Consider the following 18,772-nt stretch of genomic DNA (forward strand, 5'->3'; position numbering starts at 1 on the left):
GGGGGAGCTGCCAGTGTCAGCTTCACACAGGGTGCTGGGAAAGTCCTGGATCTTATGGAATGGGAGGGATCGATACTCTAGCCCACTGAACACTTGGAGCTTGGGGTTTCTTCCCCCAAAACCTGCTGTGAATGTAGCTGGATTTGGGATTTACCTTTATGAAATCACTGCATGAACAGCCCCCCTGCTGCTCCCCACACAAACCGGTAGTGTTTTCCCCGTTCATTCCCTTTCATCCTTCCAGGATGCAGCATCTGAGGAACTGCCTCATCCCAGGACCTGAGTCCACAGCTCCCAGGCAGACTTGATGGGTTTTTTGCCTACCTAAAGTTCCACTTCTTTAGTCTCTGTCTTTATTGTGTAAGTTTTGTATGAGGAAGCTTTTATTAAAAGCCTGTTCACCGACCTTATGGCTGGTGGGTGATTCACTTGCCCTCTCCAACCCCTCACCCAGGGTTTGTCTCCTCCCTACCCCCAAGGAGTGAGCAGGTCCTGCCTGGAGGCGAGTTATTTACACACAGAGGACAAATTATGAGGTTTATTTCATATAAATTATGTCTCTGAGCAGACAGCATTCAACTTATTGCACTGGAGCACATCTGCGATATGGAGCTACAAGACATTGTAACAGAGGTTTGTATTACTCAGTGTAGCACTTCAGACCGGGCTCAAGAGGCACTCAAAGGGGGAGAACACCAAAGCCACCACCAGTATCTGCCAGTATGAACTGGGTTTTTCTTCCTATGCACCAGCAAATACCATCCCTCCTCATCCTCCCTCAACTGGTCTAAAAGAAATCCAAAAGCAGCTCAAAGGAACCAAAGCCTTCAACCCCCCCAAAAAAGCACAGCAGGTCCTCGCAGCATGAACAATACAAAGCTCTGGCTTCAGCTTCCCTGCGAGGGAGCCTGTACCACCTCAGCCAGAATGAAGGAATCCAGGTGAAGGGCTTTTGCTGGATAAAGGGAATTTTACCCCCCAGGACCATTCCCTTCATGCTGGCATCCCTTCATTGTGGGAAGGACGAGCTGGGAACAGGGTAAAGCATGTTCTTCTTGGACATCTGCAACAGCCATTGGTGGGGTTCAGGCCTTCATGAGCGCTGCGACCACGGCCTTGGCGTTAAGGCTTCGCAGATCACAGTAGGTCTGTCCGGTACCAACGAAAACGATGGGCTTGCTTGTGATGTAGGTCATGGAGATGGCAGCACCGACCTGCCAAGCACAACAAGCACAATCAGCCACTCTGCCTCCTTGCTCTTCACTCAGCACATCGCTGAATTGGGTTGCAATGCAAGAGGAAGGGAAGAGATGCCACCCGAGACAGCACCAAAGCACCCTGTGCTGGACACTTCCTGCCTCTTCAGGGGGAAGCTCCATGTGGAGATGTCTCAACAGCCTCCTTACCTTGTCATCGATGGTATCAAACTTGGTGAGGACAATCCCATCAATGAGCCGTGGTGTCTGGGCCATGGAGTGATCAGCCAGGGCCTTGTTGAACTTGACCTGAGGGAAAAAAACAGATCCAAGAAACTCATTTATGGTGCTGCCCCTGTCCACATGCCTGATAAAACCCACAGAAGCAGAGTTTTCCCCCCATAATCACAGACTGGTTTGGGTTGGAAAGGACCTTGAGATTATCCAGTTCCAACCCCCTGCCATGGGCACAAACACCTTCCATTAGAGCAGCTTGCTCCAAGACCTGTCCAACCTGGCCTTGGACACTGCCAGGGATGGGGCAGCCACAGCTTCTCTGGGCACCCTGTGCCAGCGCCTCAACAACCTCACAGTAAAGAACTTCATACCTCTAACCTGAACCTTCCCTGTTTCAGTTTGAACCCATCACCCCTTGTCCTATCACTACAGTCCCTGATGAAGAGCCCCTCTCCAGCATCCTTGTAGCCCCCTGCAGATACTGGAAGGATAACAATGATGATGATACTCTATTTCCAGGACCCAAAGCCTGGTCCCTCACCAGCTGATCCACCGCCTCGTTTCCCACCAGCGCTTCCCCAACGAACAGGACCAGGTCAGGAGTGTTGACCGCGATCAGTTTGGCCAACGCCGTCATCAAGGGCGCGTTGTCCTGCATGCGGCCCGCCGTGTCCACCAGGACCACGTCAAAGCCCTGGTTCCGAGCTGGGGAAGATGAAGAGGCACCAGTGAGCAGGATGTTCCCCCAGAACAACGTCTCCCACCACCGGTTCCTGGCGTGTACCGTAAGCGATGGCCTCCATGGCAATCCCGGCCGCGTCCTTGCCGTAGCCCTTCTCGTAGAGCTGCACCATGGTGCGCCCACCGTGGCTCTCCGGAGGGTGCAGGGCGTTGAGGCGCCGAGTGTGGGTGCGGAGCTGCTCCACCGCTCCAGCCCGGAACGTGTCACAGGCAGCAATGAGGACACTGAAACCATTCTCAATGAGCCAGAACGAGATCTGAAGCAGTAAAGAGAGGAAGAAGGAACACCCGTCAGCAACTACAGCCTCACCTCCTCACCCTGACCTCCTCACCAGGAGCACCGTGTCCAACCTTGGCCAAGTTGGTGGACTTCCCAACACCATTGACGCCACAGAAGGTGACCACATAGGGTCGGCGGTGGCGCTGGGCATCCATGACATCCCGGAGGACATCCACCCGGCGCTGGGGCTGCAGGATCTGGACCAGAGCCTCCTGCAGGGCCTGCTTCACTGTCGAGGTCACCGCTGGGAAGGAGGAGGTGGAGTGAGCTCTCACCGTCACACCCGGGAACGCTCCTGAGCCCCATACCATGAGCAGGAGGCCTCATGACCACTTACTGGTGAACGTTCCCATCACTTTCCCTTCCAGTTTCTTGGCCACTGACTCACAGAGCTGCACCGCGATCTCAGCTGCCACGTTTTTAGCTTCAAGAGGGAGACAGAGAGAGGAGAGTGAGGGCTGCTGAGGTTACGCGCACCAGACATCAGCGTTGGGGGTAGCATGGAGTCACCACGCAGGATCCCCACCAGACTAGACTGTTGACCCCCCTTTTGATTCGCTGTTGAGGGTGAGACAAGAACCCACCACAGTCCCTGTGGGCAAGAACATCCCAAACCATGGGTGCTACCCCATGGAGCCACCACAAATTAACCTGCTTTCAGCGGACCCAGACCTACCAATCAAGTGATCCTTCATCTTCTCCAATACGGGGTCCATGTCCCCTCTTGTCAAGCTCTTGGAGCCCACCAGGCCTTTCAGCATGCCGAACATGCCCCCCAGGCCACCTTTCTTCACACTGTGGAAAAGAGGGGTCACCTTTCGGTTCAAGGGGCGAGCTGACAACCACCGCTTTGCTTTGTCCCTACTTCTCAACCAGTTAAGAGTAGAGGAGTTACAGGGTAGAAACCAAGGTGTGTGACACATGGGGGCTGCAAGAGCCTCTACCTGGGCTTTGACGGGTTCTGAACAACCTTCTCCTCTTCAGCTTCCTCATCGCTCTCATACTCAAGGTCGTAGAGGCGGCCGGGCTCCCGATTCCTATCCCCCAGGGCCTGTGAGGAGGGGAGAAGACACCCTGAAAACCATCAACTGCTCCCCCTCACCCTGCTCCAGCCACATCCAGAGTCTCCATGGGCTGGGATCGCAACGCCCAGCTGATCCCAGCACAACCCAGGACACAGTGACCTGGCTTTTCCTTACTGCATCAGGGTCAAATTCTTCCACGGGACAAGCCTCGGCGCTCCCGTTGGTAGCAGAGTTACTGTAATCCAGTACTTTGGCATTAGAGTTCTCCAGATCCCACACTCTGGGCTTCTTCCCTTTCTCCTTCTGTGCCTCGGGCTTTGGAGATTTGCTGGAATAAAGACAGGAAATGTGGTTTGTTCAGTGCAGGGCAGCAATGGCCTCCTTGGAAAATGTGAGAATTACAAGCCTGCATTAACCCCAAAAGGCAGGAATTAAGGCTAAACCTGGTTGATTTAGTCTCCACAGTTTCATTATCCGATGTTTGATCCTGTACCAGATCCCTTCACCTCAAGCCAGGCACCAATGCATCACTGCCCTTTGCTCACAGCACTCCTGCTTCCTGGCTCTTCCAGGGAAAGAATGGCTCAAGTGCCATTATACCTCCAGGACCCAGAGTGTGCCCTCTCCCAATCCTCCCAGCAAGCAGGGAAATAAGGAAAAGGGAAAGCAAGGTTTGAATTTTGGGACTCCCCAGAGGCTGGAGGGACTCGGCCATGGCTGAGGGACAGCGGGTTTGGACCACAGGCCGCCTGAGCACGTCCTTGCCACCCACCTGGACTTCTCCCCTGCTTTCATGTGTCTCCTGAAGAATTCCTCCCGGTTCTTCTGCAGGATTTCATCCTTGGTCAGCTCCTCCCTGTCCCCAGAGGACTGCTTGTCACCTGCAGAGGCTTTGCCAGGCGCTGCAACAGCTTCAGTTCCTGATGGAAAGAGCCCAACATGAGCTCAGGCCAGCATTCCAAAGCACAAGAGGACTGGGAAAGACACAAAAGTCTGGAACGTTTATTCCCTCCCGGCCCCGGTTTTCTTTCCCACAAACTCACCCTCCTTTTTGGAACCTTTGTTCTTCTTGTTCTTGACTTTCTCCTTTGGTTTCTCCCCCCGGGTTTCAATCATACACTTGACAGTCTTCTGAGACTTCAGAGACTGCTCAAACGTCTTCATTACCGTGGGAGCTCGGACTTTACTGCTCTCCTCTGCATCCCTGCGGAGAGGACACCCGTTAAGAGCCTGGATTTCAGCTCTACCTGCACTCTAAACAGGGATTGTGGGAGGAAAAACCAGGCTCTGCTACCGGAGGAGGCGCATGAAGTCGTCTTTAAAATCAAAGGTGCCATTTAGGAGGCCCAAGGTGCCCTTCTGCTGGAACTCATTGCGGTACTTGTCCCGGAACTCCTTGTGAACGTCGTCTATCAACTTGTCCACATAGGTTAGAGTCAGGATCTTCTGAAACCCCACCTGGGAAGCAGCACAGGGGAAAGACGTTGGTCTACCACCTCATTTAACAACAGTCTGCCTGGCGTGGAGGGGAAATCCTCTCTGTTCAATACAGTGCTCTTCACTGTAAAAGACAACGCTGATAAAAGCAGGTTAGCTGTTTCACAGCAACAAAGCTATGTGGCAGACCAGGGAAGGTTTTGCTTATCTTCAGGTGCAAATGGAGGCTGTGTGGATTTAGAGAGTTAAGGTCAGCCAGGTGACAAGGAAGTGCACTAAAACACTCAGGGCCAGGCTGGACTGGGCTTGGAGAAAGCTGCTCTAGTGGAAGGTGTCCCTGCCCGTGGCAGGGGGTCAAAACTGGATGAGCTTTAAGGTCCCTTCATCCCAAGCCATTCTGTGATTCATTCTACAACTCCCTAAAGTAAAGGGATGGCCCAGGGGTCGGTGCTGGGAGTGATCCTGTTCAACATCTTTGCAGCGACATGGACAGTGGGATTGATGTGCCTTCAGCAAGTCTGCCAAACACACTTAAGTTATGTGGTGCGGTTGATACGCTGGAAGGAAGGGATGGGACCCAGAGGGACCTGGACACACTGGAGAGGTGGCTGATGCCAACCCCATGAAGTTCAACCAAGCAAAGTGCAAGGTCCTACACCTGGGTCAGAGCAATCCCAGGCACAGCTACAGGATGGGCAGAGAAGAGATTCAGAGCAGCCCTGTGGAGAAGGACTTGGGGGTGGTCAATGAGAAAATGAATATGAGTCGGCTTCAGTGTGTCCTCCCAGCCTAGAAACCAACCGTATCCTGGGCTGCATCAAAAGGAGCGTGACCAGGTCAAAGGAGGTGATCCTGCCCCTCTACTCTGCTCTCATGAGACCCCCCTTGCAGCACTTGTGTCCAGTTCTGGTGTCCCCAACATACTGTTGGAACAAGTCCAGAGGAGGCCATGGAGATGCTGCGAGGGCTGGAGCACCTCCCATATGGAGCCAGGCTGAGAACATTGGGGCTGCTCAGCCTGGAGAAGAGAAGCTGCGGGGAGACCTCAGAGCAACTTCCAGTGTCTGAAGGGGGCTACAAGGATGCTGGAGAGGGGCTCTTCATCAGGGACTGCAGTGATAGGACAAGGGGTGATGGGTTCAAACTGAAACAGGGGAAGTTCAGGTTGGATATTAAGCAGAAGCTCTTCCCTGTGAGGTTGCTGAGGCACTGGCCCAGGGTGCCCAGAGAAGCTGTGGCTGCCCCATCCCTGGCAGTGTTCAAGGCCAGGTTGGACAGAGCCTTGGGCAACATGGTCTAGTGTGAGACATCCCTACCCATGGCAGGGGTTGGAAGTGGTTAATCTCAAGGTCCTTTCCAACCCAAACCATTCTACAGTTCTGTGATTTCTGGCTGGTTTTAAACAGACGTGGTCAAAATCAAAGGTTTCATTAGGGCAGAGCAACCCCTGCAGCATCTCCTGGAGGTTTAATGAATCTAAATGACGATCAAAATTAGCAGCTCCACGGCGGTGTGTGGCCAAGACCCCCATCATCCCCAAAATCCTGCAATCTGGGAGTCAAGATAGAGCCCATGGCAGTCAAAACCCCCTTCCTGGGGTACCCCCTCTGTGGGGTTTTGGGGTGACCTGGGGCTATCCCTTACCACAAACACCAGCTCAAACTGGTTGTCCAGCTTGTACTTGAGTGTGAGGGCTTCATGGGTGAAAGAGTTGTTGCCACCGCGCTCCTGGGGACAAGGAGACATTGGAAAACTGGTGTCAGCAGTGAGCAAACACCCCCCTCCATCATCCTTACCCCCCCCCCCTTCCTCCCCCAAAATGGTCCAGCCCATACCCCTTGGCAAGAGATCCCATCCTTCTTCCCCCTGTGGCTCAGTTCTCCATATGGGTCAGCCCACCCCCAGAACGGGTCATTTCACCCCCGTCCCCAGGCAGGCGGGCTCGCCCCTGTCTCCCCCCTTTCCCCAAGCAGATGGCCCCATCCATTTCCCCCTTAACCCCCCTAATGGATGATCCCACCCCCAGTACATGACGATGCCCGTGTCCCACCCGCTCCCCTCCAAGCACTCCCCGTTCAGGTCCCCCTCTGAACGCAGGAGGCCACCCCCACCCCACCCCCCCATCACCCTGAAATGGTCCCGCCCGCCTCCCCCCCAACCCCCTCAGGCAGATGGTGCGGCCCCGCCGCCGTTCCCCCGCGGCCGCCGCGCACCTGCAGCAGCACGGAGCGGATGAGGGCGTTGACGGGCGCGGTGGCGGCGGGGCCGCCCTGGAAGCACCACAGGACGAGCCCGCCCTTGCTGAAGATGGTGAAGAAGTCCAACATGGCGGCGGCGGCGGCGGGACCGGCTCCCGCACACGTCGCCTGCCCCCTCCCACTTCCCGTATACCCTACTTCCGCCGGAAAACACACCCCATTGGAGGAGGGGACGGAGGGAGGCGGGACGCGGGGTTAGCCAATAGCGAGGGGGGGAGTGTCGCTGGGGGCGTGGCCGGGGCCATGCTGCGCGGGGGGCGCGCGCTGAGGCGGGGGGGGGCTCCGTGCCGGGCCCTGAGCACCGGGGACATGTTCCGGGGTGAGAGCGGGGCTGGGGCAGAGCCCGAAGGGGCTGCAGGGAGTCCGGGGGGGGTCCTAGAGGGTCGCAGGATGGTCCCAAAGGAGAGTGGGGGGGATGCAAGGGGCCCTGGAGTCCATGGGGGGGGGGGGGGGGGGGGGTACAGTGGGTTCTGGTGGTTCCAAAGGTCCCGGGATGCTGAGGGTGCACCCGGGGAACGGGGGACGGGGGGGGGTTTGGGGGGTCCAGGGTGTTCCGGGGGATGCAGAGGGCACTGGGGTGTCCCAGGGCTGCCCTCAAACCCATCATACACACACCCCCCCGTACCCCATCAGAGCTGGGTCTGAGCCTGAGGCGCCTGGGGCGGACCCTGCAGGCTCAGCTGCCGGCGCTGGGGCCCGGCACAGGGGGCTGGGTCCCCCCGGGAGCGCCCCGGGACCCGCGGCCCCCCGAAGAGGCCGACGTGGTGGTGGTGGGGGGCGGCGTGGTGGGCTGGTCCGTAGCCTACTGGCTGAAGGCGCTGGAGGCCCGGCGGCACGGCATGAGAGTGCTGGTGGTGGAGCGGGACCCCACGGTGAGCACCCCCTCCTGGGGCAGGGCATGACCTTGGGCAGCCCCCCCGGGAACCACTCTATGCTGGGGGGGTGTTTCTCTCTTTCAGTATTCCCGAGCTTCCACGGTGCTGTCGGCTGGGGGCATCCGGCAGCAGTTTTCCCTCCCGGAGAATATCCGCATGTCCCGTTTCTCAGCCTGTTTTCTCCGCAATATCAACGTACGTGGGGTCACCGGGAGGGGGGGTGGTGTCAGCGCGGGGAGGTCCAGCCCTGCTCAATGGGCGCCCCCTCTCCTCACAGGAGCACCTTGGGGTGCCGAACGAGCCGCCCGTCGACATCCAGTTCCAGCCTTCAGGATACCTCTTCCTGGCCTCCCCGCAGGATGCTGATGGGTTGGAGGCCACTGTCAAGGTCCAGAGGTGGGACACGCACACAGAGTACCCCCCATCAAAGGTTTTTGGGTTTGGGGTTCTCATCCTGACACCGACCCCACCCCCCCCATGCTGGCTCTACCCAGGGAGGAAGGGGTGCAGGTGACACTGCTGTCACCTACTCAGCTGAAGGAGAAGTTCCCATGGATAGACACAGAGGACGTGGCTGTGGCATCCTATGGTACGTGGGAACCCTGTCACCACCCATCCTCATCCATATCACCGTCTCCATCCTCACCCTATTTCCTGTCCTTATCCTCCTCTGAGTTCTTATCCTGTTCCCCATCCCTATCACCATTCTCAACCCCATCCCATCCTCATCCTTATCTGTATCCTCATCCTCATTCCTATCACCATCCCCATCCTCATCCCATCCCATTCTCACCCCCATCCTCACCTTATTCCCCATCCTGATCCCCATCTTCATCCCTGTGCTCATCCTTATCTATTCCCACCCTCACCCCCATCCCATATAATCATCCCCACTGGGTGCATCATTCATCCCACCTTAATTTGGGGAAGGGGGCTCTTCCCCTCCCCCCCAGACTCGGGTGTGTTTGGAGGGGTCACACTGGCGTCCCCCACCCCCTGTGTCCCCCCCAGGTCTGGAGGACGAGGGCTGGTTTGACCCCTGGACCCTCCTCACCGCTCTGCGGCGCAAAGCCACGTCCCTGGGGGTGCTCAGCTGCGCCGGGGAGGTGCGAGGTGAGGGGGGGGGACACGCACAGAGCGGGGTGTCCCCTGGGGGCGTCACCCCCTCACCCCCCCGATCCTCCAGGTTTTGTCACCTCGGCTGAGGACTTGATGCCACCACAGGGACCGGACCTGTTGTCCGCGCGCATCAAACGCATCCATGTGAGCGTGTCCCGTCCCCCCCCCCAGAACATACCTGAGAGGGGGAGTGACACCCCACGGGTGTGCAGGACCCCCCCCGGCTCATGTGGGGTATGTGTCCCCCCAGGTGTACATGCAGGACAGCCTGGAGTACCAGCCCGTGACCTGCGCCATCGTGGTGAATGCGGCAGGTGCCTGGGCCGGGGAACTGCTGGAGGCAGCCGGGCTGCCTGAGGCACTGCGCCAGCCCCCCCTGCCCATCCAGCCCCGGAAGAGGTGGGGAGGGTGGGATTTGGGGGGTCACATTGTGGGGTTCACATCCTGGCATTACCCTGGAACCTGTTTGTGCTCTATGGGGATGGTGGCTGTGTCCCGGTACCCACCATCCATCCCTTTGCAAAGGGCCTGTGAGGCCTTCAGTGGGGTTTTGGGGGGGATCTCACACCCCAGCACTCACCACTCTCCATCTTCAAAGGCTGGTGACCCCTTGATCCTTCTTTTGGGGTGCCCCTCCAATTGTCAGGAGTGCTGTGAACCCTCAATGCTTTCATTTCCACGCACCCCTTGATGCTCTGAGGCAGAACCCACCCCCCCTCATCCCTATGTTTTTTGGGGGCGGGATCTCCTTTATCCCTATAGGTACATCTTCTCCTGGCACTGTCACGATGGTCCTGGCTTATCCTGCCCATTCCTCATTGACACCACTGGTGCTTACTTTCGCCGTGAGGGCATTGCCGGCAACTACTTGGGCGGCATGAGCCCACCCGAGGTGCGCCCAAAGGGAGGTTTCTCTCCATTTATATTGATGATTTATGGTATTTTAATACATTATTTACGTGGTTTCTCTCTGTAGTTTTCTTTCTAACTCCCTCGCAACCTGTTTTTCCTAGGAGGAGGAGCCGGATCCCAGCGACCTCTCCGTGGATCACAGCTACTTCCAGGACCAGGTCTGGCCGCGGCTGGCCCGGCGCGTCCCAGCTTTCTCCTCCCTCCGTCCCGGCGGCTCCTGGGCAGGTTACTACGACCACAACTCCTTCGACCGCAACGGGGTGGTGGGACCTCACCCCAGGCTGGAGAACCTCCTCGTGGCCGCTGGGTTCAGCGGTCACGGGCTGCAGCACGCGCCAGCGGCCGGCAGAGCCGTGGCTGAGCTGGTGCTCAAGGGTCGATACGAGACCTTGGACCTGAGCAGGTTGGGCTGGAGGAGGCTGGTGCAAGGGGAGCCGCTGGTGGAAGGCGGGGTGGTGTGATGGACGTGGGGAAACTGAGGCACGGGTGGGGGCCCACACTGTGCCCTGCAGCAATAAATGGGATGATGCGGAGTGTGCTGGGGGGAGTACATGGGGGGAATGGGGACACCCCTGCTGCCGCCCGGCTCTGCCCTGCACACAGCAGGCACGCACCAGTGCACCCCCTATTGCTCACACAGTGCTCCCCAGCCCCGCTGCCCCCCCATTCTGGTGTCTTCACTGCCCACCCCCCCAGTGTCCCCACTGCGTTCCGTTCCCACCCAGGGCCCCCAGTGTTCCCCCATTGTCACCCAATGCCCCACGTGTCCCCATTACCCACTAGTATCCCCCCATGACCTCCCAGCCTCTCTCCCAGTGCTCCCCAACATCCTTCCCATTGCCCCCATTACTCCTCCATGTCCCCATCACCCCTTAATATCCCCCTGTGACCCCCCAACATCCCCCCCACTGTCCTCATTACCCCAACATCCCCTTATGACCCCCCAACATCTCTCCCACTGTCCCCATTACCCCCAATATCTCCCTATGACCTCCCAACATCCTTCCCATTGCCGCCTATTACCCCCAGTATCCCCCTATGACCCCCCAACATCCCTCCCATTACCCCCAGTATCCCCCTATGATCTCCCAACATCCCTTCCATTACCCCCAATATCCCCCTATGACCCCCCAACATCCCTCCCATTACCCCAATATTCCCCTATGACCCCCCAACATCCCTCCTACTGTCCCCATTACCCCCGATACCCCCTATGGCCCCCCAACATCCCTCCCATTACCCCCAATATTCCCCTATGACCCCCCAACATCCCTCCCACTGTCCCCATTACCCCCAATGTCCCACTATGACCCCCCAACATCCCTCCCATTGCCCCCCATTACCCCCAATATCGCCCTATGACCCCCCAACACCCCTCCCACTGTCTCCATTACCCCAATGTCCCCCTATGACCCCCCAACATCCCTCCCATTACCTCCAATATCCCCCTATGACCCCCCCAACATCCCTCCCATTGCCCCACATGACCCCCAATATCCCACATGACCCCCCAACATCCCTCCCATTACCCCCAATATCCCCTATGACCCCCATCCTCTCCCAATCTCCTTCCCATTACCCCCAAGTGTCCCCATCACCCCTCGCTCACATGCCGCCCCCTGGCGGTGCGGCGGAATGGCTCTCCGCCGGCAGCGCGCCTGCGCGGGGCGGGGAGGGCGGCTGCGCGGCGGGAGCCCGGCGCATGCGCTGTGGCGGCCGGGCCGCTGGAGCTGGGCCGTGAGCGCCGTGAGCCCGGCCCGCGGTGAGTGGCGGCGATGGGGGGGGGGAGATGGACGGGACGTGGGGACAGCGTGTGGGAACCGTGCCCGGAGCCCTGGGGTGCTGCGGGGTCTGGAGGGATCCGTGGGGAGAGGCTGAGGTAACTTTGGGCCCTGCGGGGGCCGCGCTGAGGTAACAGCTTCAGGGGATCACGGGGGCGGCGGTGGCTTCAGGCGCGCGTTGTTGTGTGGTGGGGTGTGTGTGTGTGTGTGTGTGTGTGTGTGTGTGTGTGTGTCTCTGTGTGTGTGTGTGTCTGTGTGTGTCTCTGTGTGTGTCTGTCTGTGTGTGTGTGTCTGTCTCTGTGTGTGTCTGTGTGTCTGTGTCTGTGTGTGTCTGTGTCTCTGTGTGTGTCTGTGTGTGTCTGTGTGCCTGTGTCTCTGTGTCTCTGTGTGTGTCTGTGTGTGTCTGTGTCTGTGTGTCTGTGTCTCTGTGTGTGTCCCGCTTCCAATTCCTGGGGCGATCGTGCGAACAGCTGCGATGAAGCAGTGCTCCCCCACTGGAGTTACAGGGGTGGCCCCAGTGCCGCAGGTCTGAGGTAACTCTATCCCCCAGGTAACGGGGGTGGGGTGGAGATGATGCCCGTGCCCCAGCATTGCCGTGAGGCAGCTCCGGGCACCTCTGGGTGCTGTGAGGATCCCCTCTTTGCACAGCGATCCCCACCGCTGGAATCGCCCATCGGGAGGAGCTGATTGCAGGAGTAGGGCCTCACTGAAGAGGTTTCCGTGGCCAAGGTGCCGGGAACAAAGAGAAAACTCTCTTTTGCTTTTGTTTCTGCTGGGGCTCTGCCAGTGTGACCTGGACCATGGACACTTCCTAAAGCAGAGACACCGTCACCCCCTCACACACAACCCCCCCTGGATCTGAGTGTGTCTGGTCCAAAAGCTTCATTTTGGGGTGGCAGTGCCTGTGATTAACCTGATGTTTGTAACGCTGGAGGCTGGTTCTGCTTCCACAGCTTCATCCCAACTGGAGTTCGCGCTTCACGGGAGTGGGGTTCTAACCCTGGCAGGGTTTATCTTGGAATAACCCAAATAAAATCCGGTTTTAAAATTAATCATTTCAGTCGTTTATCCCCTGTGCTGCACTCTATAAAGCAACAGCACCCATGACATGTTGGGGCTTGTGATACCAGCCTGCTCCAGAGCTGTGGGAGCTCCCGCCTAGGAGAAGCGATCAGTTTGGATCCCATTGGAAAAGCTCCATGTGCTTTATATTTTCTTTTCCTTAACTCAAAAGCCTATTTCTGCAACGCTTCACAAGAAGCAAGAGACTCAGCACAAGGTTTTTGGCAAAGGGCTGTTGAGAGTTCTTACTGCTTTGGGCAAAAGCTGATGGGACAGCTCAAAGAGCAGCCCTGGGTTTGTCAGGCTCCTGAGTGCAAACCTGGAGTTTCTTCCCTGCCAGAGGAGGTGTGGAGCTGGATGGTGTTAACTGAGTGCTGGGCTTAACACATATGTTTTCACACCTCCCTGGGCTGGCTCTGCTGGCTTTTCTCTTCCCAAAATGAGTGGTGCAGTGAGGTGTTAGCATAGAACTACAGGCCATGCTGTTCCTGAAACTGAGGTTTTTAACATGAGGTACCACGACACAGGATGGGTCCTTTCTCTGCCTGTGTGTTTGAGGGGGCTGGAAGCCTGTTGGTGGGAGTAGCTTGGAATCCCACTGTGTGGTTAATGCCTGCCATGATCCTTTGTGTTTTCTCTCTCCACAGGCTCCATCCGTTTCCCATCCCTCCAGGATGAGAGAGGTTTGGGTTCGGCTTTTCCCCTCTCCCTGTAGTTGATAGTTTTGGAACTGGAGGTGATGCTGGAGTCGAGATGGCAGACAGCGTGAAAACCTTCCTGCATGACCTCGTCAGGGTGAGTCCATGCACTGCAGCTCCTTTGTCATGGGGACTGGTCCTGTTCCCTTCCGTGGCTTCGTCCAAGGTGAATTAAAGAATTGGAAGGAAAAGGGACTCTCAGTGTATGTTAATCAAAGACTTCAGTTTAGTCAGGCAGAGATACCTGTCAGCAGGCTTTCTGCTGTTAGAATTGAGGTAGCTCTGTGGGATGTGTTGCTTCCCAAGTGTTTTCGCAAGCTGGCTGCAGTGTGTCTGTTGCAAAGAGTCACAGTGATAAGGCTTCATGTGACCTCAGTGCTCCCACACCATCTTGTATCATCCAGGCATAAACACAGGCTCAAAAATGTTGGTGATGGGAATGCTAAGAAGTAATTCATGTTCAGAAACTGGTGTTTACTGGCCATGGCCTCAAGCAGAAGGATTTGGGTCCTAGAATCACCCAATGGTTTGGGTTGGAAAGGACCTTAAAGCTCATCCAGTTCCAACCCCTGCCATGGCAGGGACACCTTCCACGAGAGCAGCTTGCTCCAAGCCTCTGTGTCCAACTTGGCCTTGAACACTGCCAGGGATGGGGCAGCCACAGCTTCTCTGGGCACCCTGTGCCCCCACCTCAGCACCCTCACAGGGAAGAGCTTCTGCCTAAGAGCTCATCTGCCTAAGTCTCCCCTCTGGCAGGTTAAAGCCATTCCCCTTGGCCTGTCCCTAGATCCCTTGTCCAAAGCCCCTCTCCAGGTTTCCTGCAGCCCCTTTAGGCACTGGAGCTGCTCTAAGGTCTCCCCTTCAGGAGCCTTCTCTTCTCCAGGCTGGCCCAGCCCAGCTCTCCCAGCCTGGCCCCAGAGCAGAGCTGCTCCAGCCCTCGCAGCATCCCCATGGCCTCCTCTGGACTCGCTCCAACAGCTCCAGGTCCCTCTTGTGCTGCTGCCCCCGAGCTGGATCAGGACTGCAGGGATGGTCTCCCCAGAACACAACAGAGGGGGAGAATCCTCTCCGTGACCTGTTGCTCATGCTCCTTTGGGTGCAGCCCAGCACACGGGGGGATTCTGGGCTAAAGTGCACTGAAGTTAGGTCATGGGGAGCTTCTCATGGACCAACACCCCCAAGTCCTTCTCCTCAGTTATTTCACAATGCTCTCACAATTCATTTTGAAGTGAAATGTTTGATAACAAATGTGTCCCAAAGGTGGAAATAAGTGCTAGAGAGGTGTTGCTAGAAGTCTTTTAAAGCAGGAGCTGAGGCAGAGACTTCTTCACACTTCTCTGTTAACAGGTTTGCACAGATGTGGCTCCGAGGCTGTTTCAGGGATGCTGTCATCTGTAAAGCCACGAGCATCACACTCAGATGTATGATCAGGCCACGAGGGGTTTGCACATCCTGAACGTTTGATGTAATTCTATTTTATTGGCCTGTAGTGGCTGGCGGGGGGGAGAAGGGCTTTCTGCCAGGCAGAAGAAATGGGCTGTGAGAGATGTGACTCTCTGGGTTATAAATAGTGGATTTTGGATGAGAAATCACACCTTCAAAGAGAGGCTGCTGCTGGAACAGGCAGTGATCTAGGTCACCAGGCTATGGAGAACAGGCAGCACTCCAAACCCTGGCTCTGCCTGAGCCTGGTGCTGCCTCCTGCGCTCCGGGCAGCAAGGCTCATCCCCTTCCATAACCAGGAGGTGGGAAGGAGTGTTTGCAGCCTCTCCTCATGTCCACAGGGAATTAAGGACTCCATCTGGGGCATCTGCACCATCTCGAAGCTGGATGCCCGCATCCAGCAGAAAAGGGAAGAGCAGAGGCGGAGGAGAGCCAACAGCGCACTGGCCCAGCGGAGGTTTCACTTGGAAGAGAAGAAGCAAGAGAAGTGAGTGTGGGGCCTGAGGACTGGTAATTCCCTTCTCCCAGTCCATCAAGGGTGAATCCAGGTTCTTTTTCCCCAGCTGTGCTGTGTTCCACAGCCATCTCTACCAGTTGCATCCACTAAGGATGAAAACACTGGGATTAAATCTCGACTGTGCTCTTGGCATGTCCATAGGTACATTGTGAGGAGAGAGAAGCCAAAACCAGCCTTTTCCAAGGACAAAATGCTCCCAAACCCCTCTAGTTTTATTACACTGAGAGATTTGAGGCAAACCAACCCTGAGCTCCCCTGTAAATGCTTAAAACTCAGGAGGAAAGCTCTGCTTCTCTTCCATTCCAGCATGGATACAGGGTATTACTAAATGTGTCTCTCTCCCGTTGCTCCGCAGTGAACCCCGGATAGTGAGCCGGATATTTCAGTGTTGTGCCTGGAATGGAGGCGTGTTCTGGGTACGTGGGAATTTTGTTCTTACTGTGTTAAACCCCTCTGTGGAAACCAACCCTTGTGCACCTTTGGTGGTGAGCCATCAGCTGGGCTGCAGGGACCTGTGCCAGCTGCCATATTCCCAGTCCCACCACTGTATTTTAAGGGAACTGGAATATAGACCTGCTTGGGAAAGCCCACATGTTGAACTCAAGATGCTTTGAGACAGCTCTGTGCAGGATATTGCTTCACCAAGTTGAATATTGATTCCTCAGCTTTAACCTTGCCGTGAGGCCGATCCTCATAAATCACCAGCTTCATTTTCCCATTAGGCAGAGAAAGAGGAATTGGCCCAGGAATGTTAAAGGGAATGTGCTCAGTTGTAGATTTGGGGTGGGTTTACGTGCCAGTCCTGGGGTGTTCCTGGATCCCCATGGGTAGAGGGTCTGGTTGCAGCAGCCCAAAACCTGACCCAGCAGCACCAAAACTTCCTCTTCCCCCAGCTCAGTCTCTTCTTGTTCTACCGCGTGTTCATACCTGCCCTTCAGTCCGTCACGGCGCACATCATCGGTGAGTTCCTTCCCAGCACCCCATGAGCTGCCATCTCCTCGCCTTGTTCTTCTCCTCCTCCCCGAGCTAATTAAGGCTGTTGTTAATTATCCAGGGGTAAATCAGAGATGGAGAGTGCCACTCACGGACTGTGTGGTGGGATCCATGCAGGGTTCTGCCACACAGTTGTCGCTGTGGTTTTGCAAATGCATGAAAAGCAAGTGAGATTCCTCCTGCTGGGGGCTCCCCTGGGAGCAGAAATGCCAGGGGGAATTTCTGATGGGAAAAGAAGGTTCCTCCAATTGAGGAGCTTCCCAAAACAAGGAGTTTCCTAAGATGAGGTTCCTTCAGTGAGGAGGTCCCTGAAAAATGTAGCTTCCTGTAATGAGGAGCTTTCCAAAGCAAGGAGGTTCCTTCAGTGAGGATCTTCCTCCAACAAGGAGTGCTCTGAAACGCTGAGCTTCCCAAAGTAAGGAGCTTCACAAAACAAGGACGTTTCGTCCAGTGAGGAGCTTCCCAAAATGAGTAGGTTCCTTTAACATGGAGCTCCCAGAGACAAGGAGGTTCCTCTAACGAGGAGCTCCCTGAAACATGGTTATTCCACTGAGGAGCTCCCTGAGCTGAGGCACTTCCCTCGCGGAATCCTGACGTGTTTCCCTGTTTCTGGAAGGTGACCCTTCCTTGCACAGCGATGTCTGGGCCTGGCTGGAGTTCATCCTCACCTCCATCTTCAGCGCCCTCTGGGTCCTGCCCCTCTTCGTCCTCAGTAAGGTCGTCAACGCCATCTGGTTTCAGGTGGGTGCCCAGAAAACAGGCTCTGGGTGTATTCCTGGTGACGTAATAATCCCAGTGGATTTTGGATGCCCTCTCTCTTCTCCATCAGGACATTGCAGATCTTGCCTTCGAAGTCTCCGGCAGGAAACCTCACCCCTTCCCCAGCGTCAGCAAAATCATCGCCGACATGTTGTTCAACCTCTTGCTGCAGGCACTCTTCCTCATCCAGGTGAGGATTTAATCCCCCCAAACAACCACATCCCCCCAGGGCCACCTTCTCCAGAGCTCCCCTCATGCTCTCACTGGGATTTTATCCATAGGGAATGATCGTGAGCCTCTTCCCCATCGATCTGGTTGGCCAGCTGGTTGGGCTCCTCCACATGTCACTACTGTACTCGCTCTACTGCTTTGAGTACCGCTGGTTTAACAAAGGTGGGAGACGCTTCCAGATGGGATGTGTTGGGATGGAGGCTGCTCCATGCCAATGCTTGGGTTCGAATGGGTTTTCTCCCCCTTTCCCACCAGGAATCGAGATGCACCAGCGCTTGTCCAACATCGAGAGGAACTGGCCCTACTACTTTGGCTTCGGCTTGCCGCTCGCCTTCCTCACAGCGATGCAGTCCTCCTACATCATCAGGTGAGGGGAGAGCTGCCATTCCACATCCATGTCCTTCCTCACCCCAATGCCCTCTTTTGTGTCATTTTATCATATTTTGGGGTTTTTTTTTCCCTTCAGTGGTTGCCTCTTCTCCATCCTTTTCCCCCTCTTCATCATCAGCGCCAACGAGGCGAGGACCCCTGGCAAAACCTAGTGAGTGAGACCCTCCGTGCCCCCAAACCTTCAGCCTCACCCCCCCTCAAACCTCCATCCGGGAGGAAGCTCACGGTGTTCTCTTCCCTTTTCCAGCCACTTCCAGCTCCGGCTCTTCTCCTTGGTGGTTTTCCTCAGCAACAGACTCTTCCACAAGACCGTTTACCTGCAGTCGGCCCTGGGCGGTGCTTCCTCCTCCTCCGACCGCCCCCTTCCCCCTCAGCCCTCTCCTACCAAACACACGCCAGCTCCGGGGCACTGAGCCCCGGGTGGGGGTCCCCGTGTCCCCCAGTGGGTCCCCCGTGTCCCCCGGTGACCGGCAGCCCCCTCCCCCCCCCCCCCACGGGGGTGGTTCTTCGCCCCGCCATGGGAATTTTGGGGGGGGCGGGGATATACTTTTTAAGGAGCTCCCGTCCCCCTCCCGGTGCATGCGCCGGTTCCGGTGGGGTCGGGACGGAACCGGGACGGGGTTGGTGGGTTTGGGGGTGTTTTTTGGGGCGGTTTATCAACTTTTCTCTAGTATTTTCACACGGAAACATTAAACGGACGAAACACGGCTTGAGCCCCTCCTGCGCCCCATGCGCGGTCGGTGTCCGCCGGGGCCTCCCGTTGGCACCGCCCCACGTGTCACCACCCACGTGGCGGGACCGCAGCCTGCTTCCGCTTC

At 56.7% G+C, this 18,772-nt stretch overlaps 3 protein-coding genes across 3 annotated transcripts; 2 read left to right on the top strand and 1 right to left on the bottom strand.

Annotated features, from left to right (window-relative positions):
- Positions 1–524: 524 nt before the first annotated feature.
- LOC133280948 (signal recognition particle receptor subunit alpha-like) lies at positions 525–7,276 on the bottom strand. The gene is made up of 14 exons (XM_061476011.1): positions 7,130–7,276; positions 6,561–6,644; positions 4,774–4,937; positions 4,523–4,683; positions 4,252–4,399; positions 3,654–3,807; positions 3,399–3,505; positions 3,131–3,249; positions 2,792–2,878; positions 2,526–2,698; positions 2,218–2,431; positions 1,975–2,138; positions 1,407–1,505; positions 525–1,214 (listed from the first exon to the last, which is right to left on the bottom strand). Exons 1-14 carry the CDS (start codon positions 7,241–7,243, stop codon positions 1,086–1,088), a joined length of 1,917 nt encoding a protein of 638 aa, XP_061331995.1. The 5' UTR covers positions 7,244–7,276; the 3' UTR covers positions 525–1,085.
- Positions 7,277–7,734: 458 nt separating this feature from the next.
- Positions 7,735–10,566, top strand: LOC133280982 (FAD-dependent oxidoreductase domain-containing protein 1-like). The gene is made up of 9 exons (XM_061476070.1): positions 7,735–8,046; positions 8,134–8,244; positions 8,327–8,445; positions 8,544–8,638; positions 9,061–9,162; positions 9,236–9,312; positions 9,419–9,567; positions 9,931–10,060; positions 10,182–10,566. The coding sequence occupies exons 1-9, from the start codon at positions 7,735–7,737 to the stop codon at positions 10,539–10,541; spliced, it is 1,455 nt and encodes a 484-aa protein (XP_061332054.1). The 3' UTR covers positions 10,542–10,566.
- A 1,161-nt stretch (positions 10,567–11,727) lies between these two features.
- Positions 11,728–18,393, top strand: LOC133280986 (etoposide-induced protein 2.4 homolog). Its single transcript, XM_061476074.1, has 11 exons — positions 11,728–11,842; positions 13,571–13,718; positions 15,406–15,551; positions 15,937–15,997; positions 16,475–16,541; positions 17,191–17,315; positions 17,404–17,523; positions 17,615–17,726; positions 17,820–17,931; positions 18,031–18,105; positions 18,202–18,393. Exons 2-11 carry the CDS (start codon positions 13,677–13,679, stop codon positions 18,365–18,367), a joined length of 1,026 nt encoding a protein of 341 aa, XP_061332058.1. The 5' UTR covers positions 11,728–11,842; positions 13,571–13,676; the 3' UTR covers positions 18,368–18,393.
- Positions 18,394–18,772: the final 379 nt, after the last annotated feature.

This window comes from Pezoporus flaviventris, unplaced genomic scaffold (genome assembly GCF_033815535.1).
Source record: "Pezoporus flaviventris isolate CSIRO_AGI_PZ_B2104156 unplaced genomic scaffold, CSIRO_AGI_Pfla_v1 ptg000093l, whole genome shotgun sequence".
Taxonomy (NCBI): Eukaryota; Metazoa; Chordata; class Aves; order Psittaciformes; family Psittacidae; genus Pezoporus; species Pezoporus flaviventris.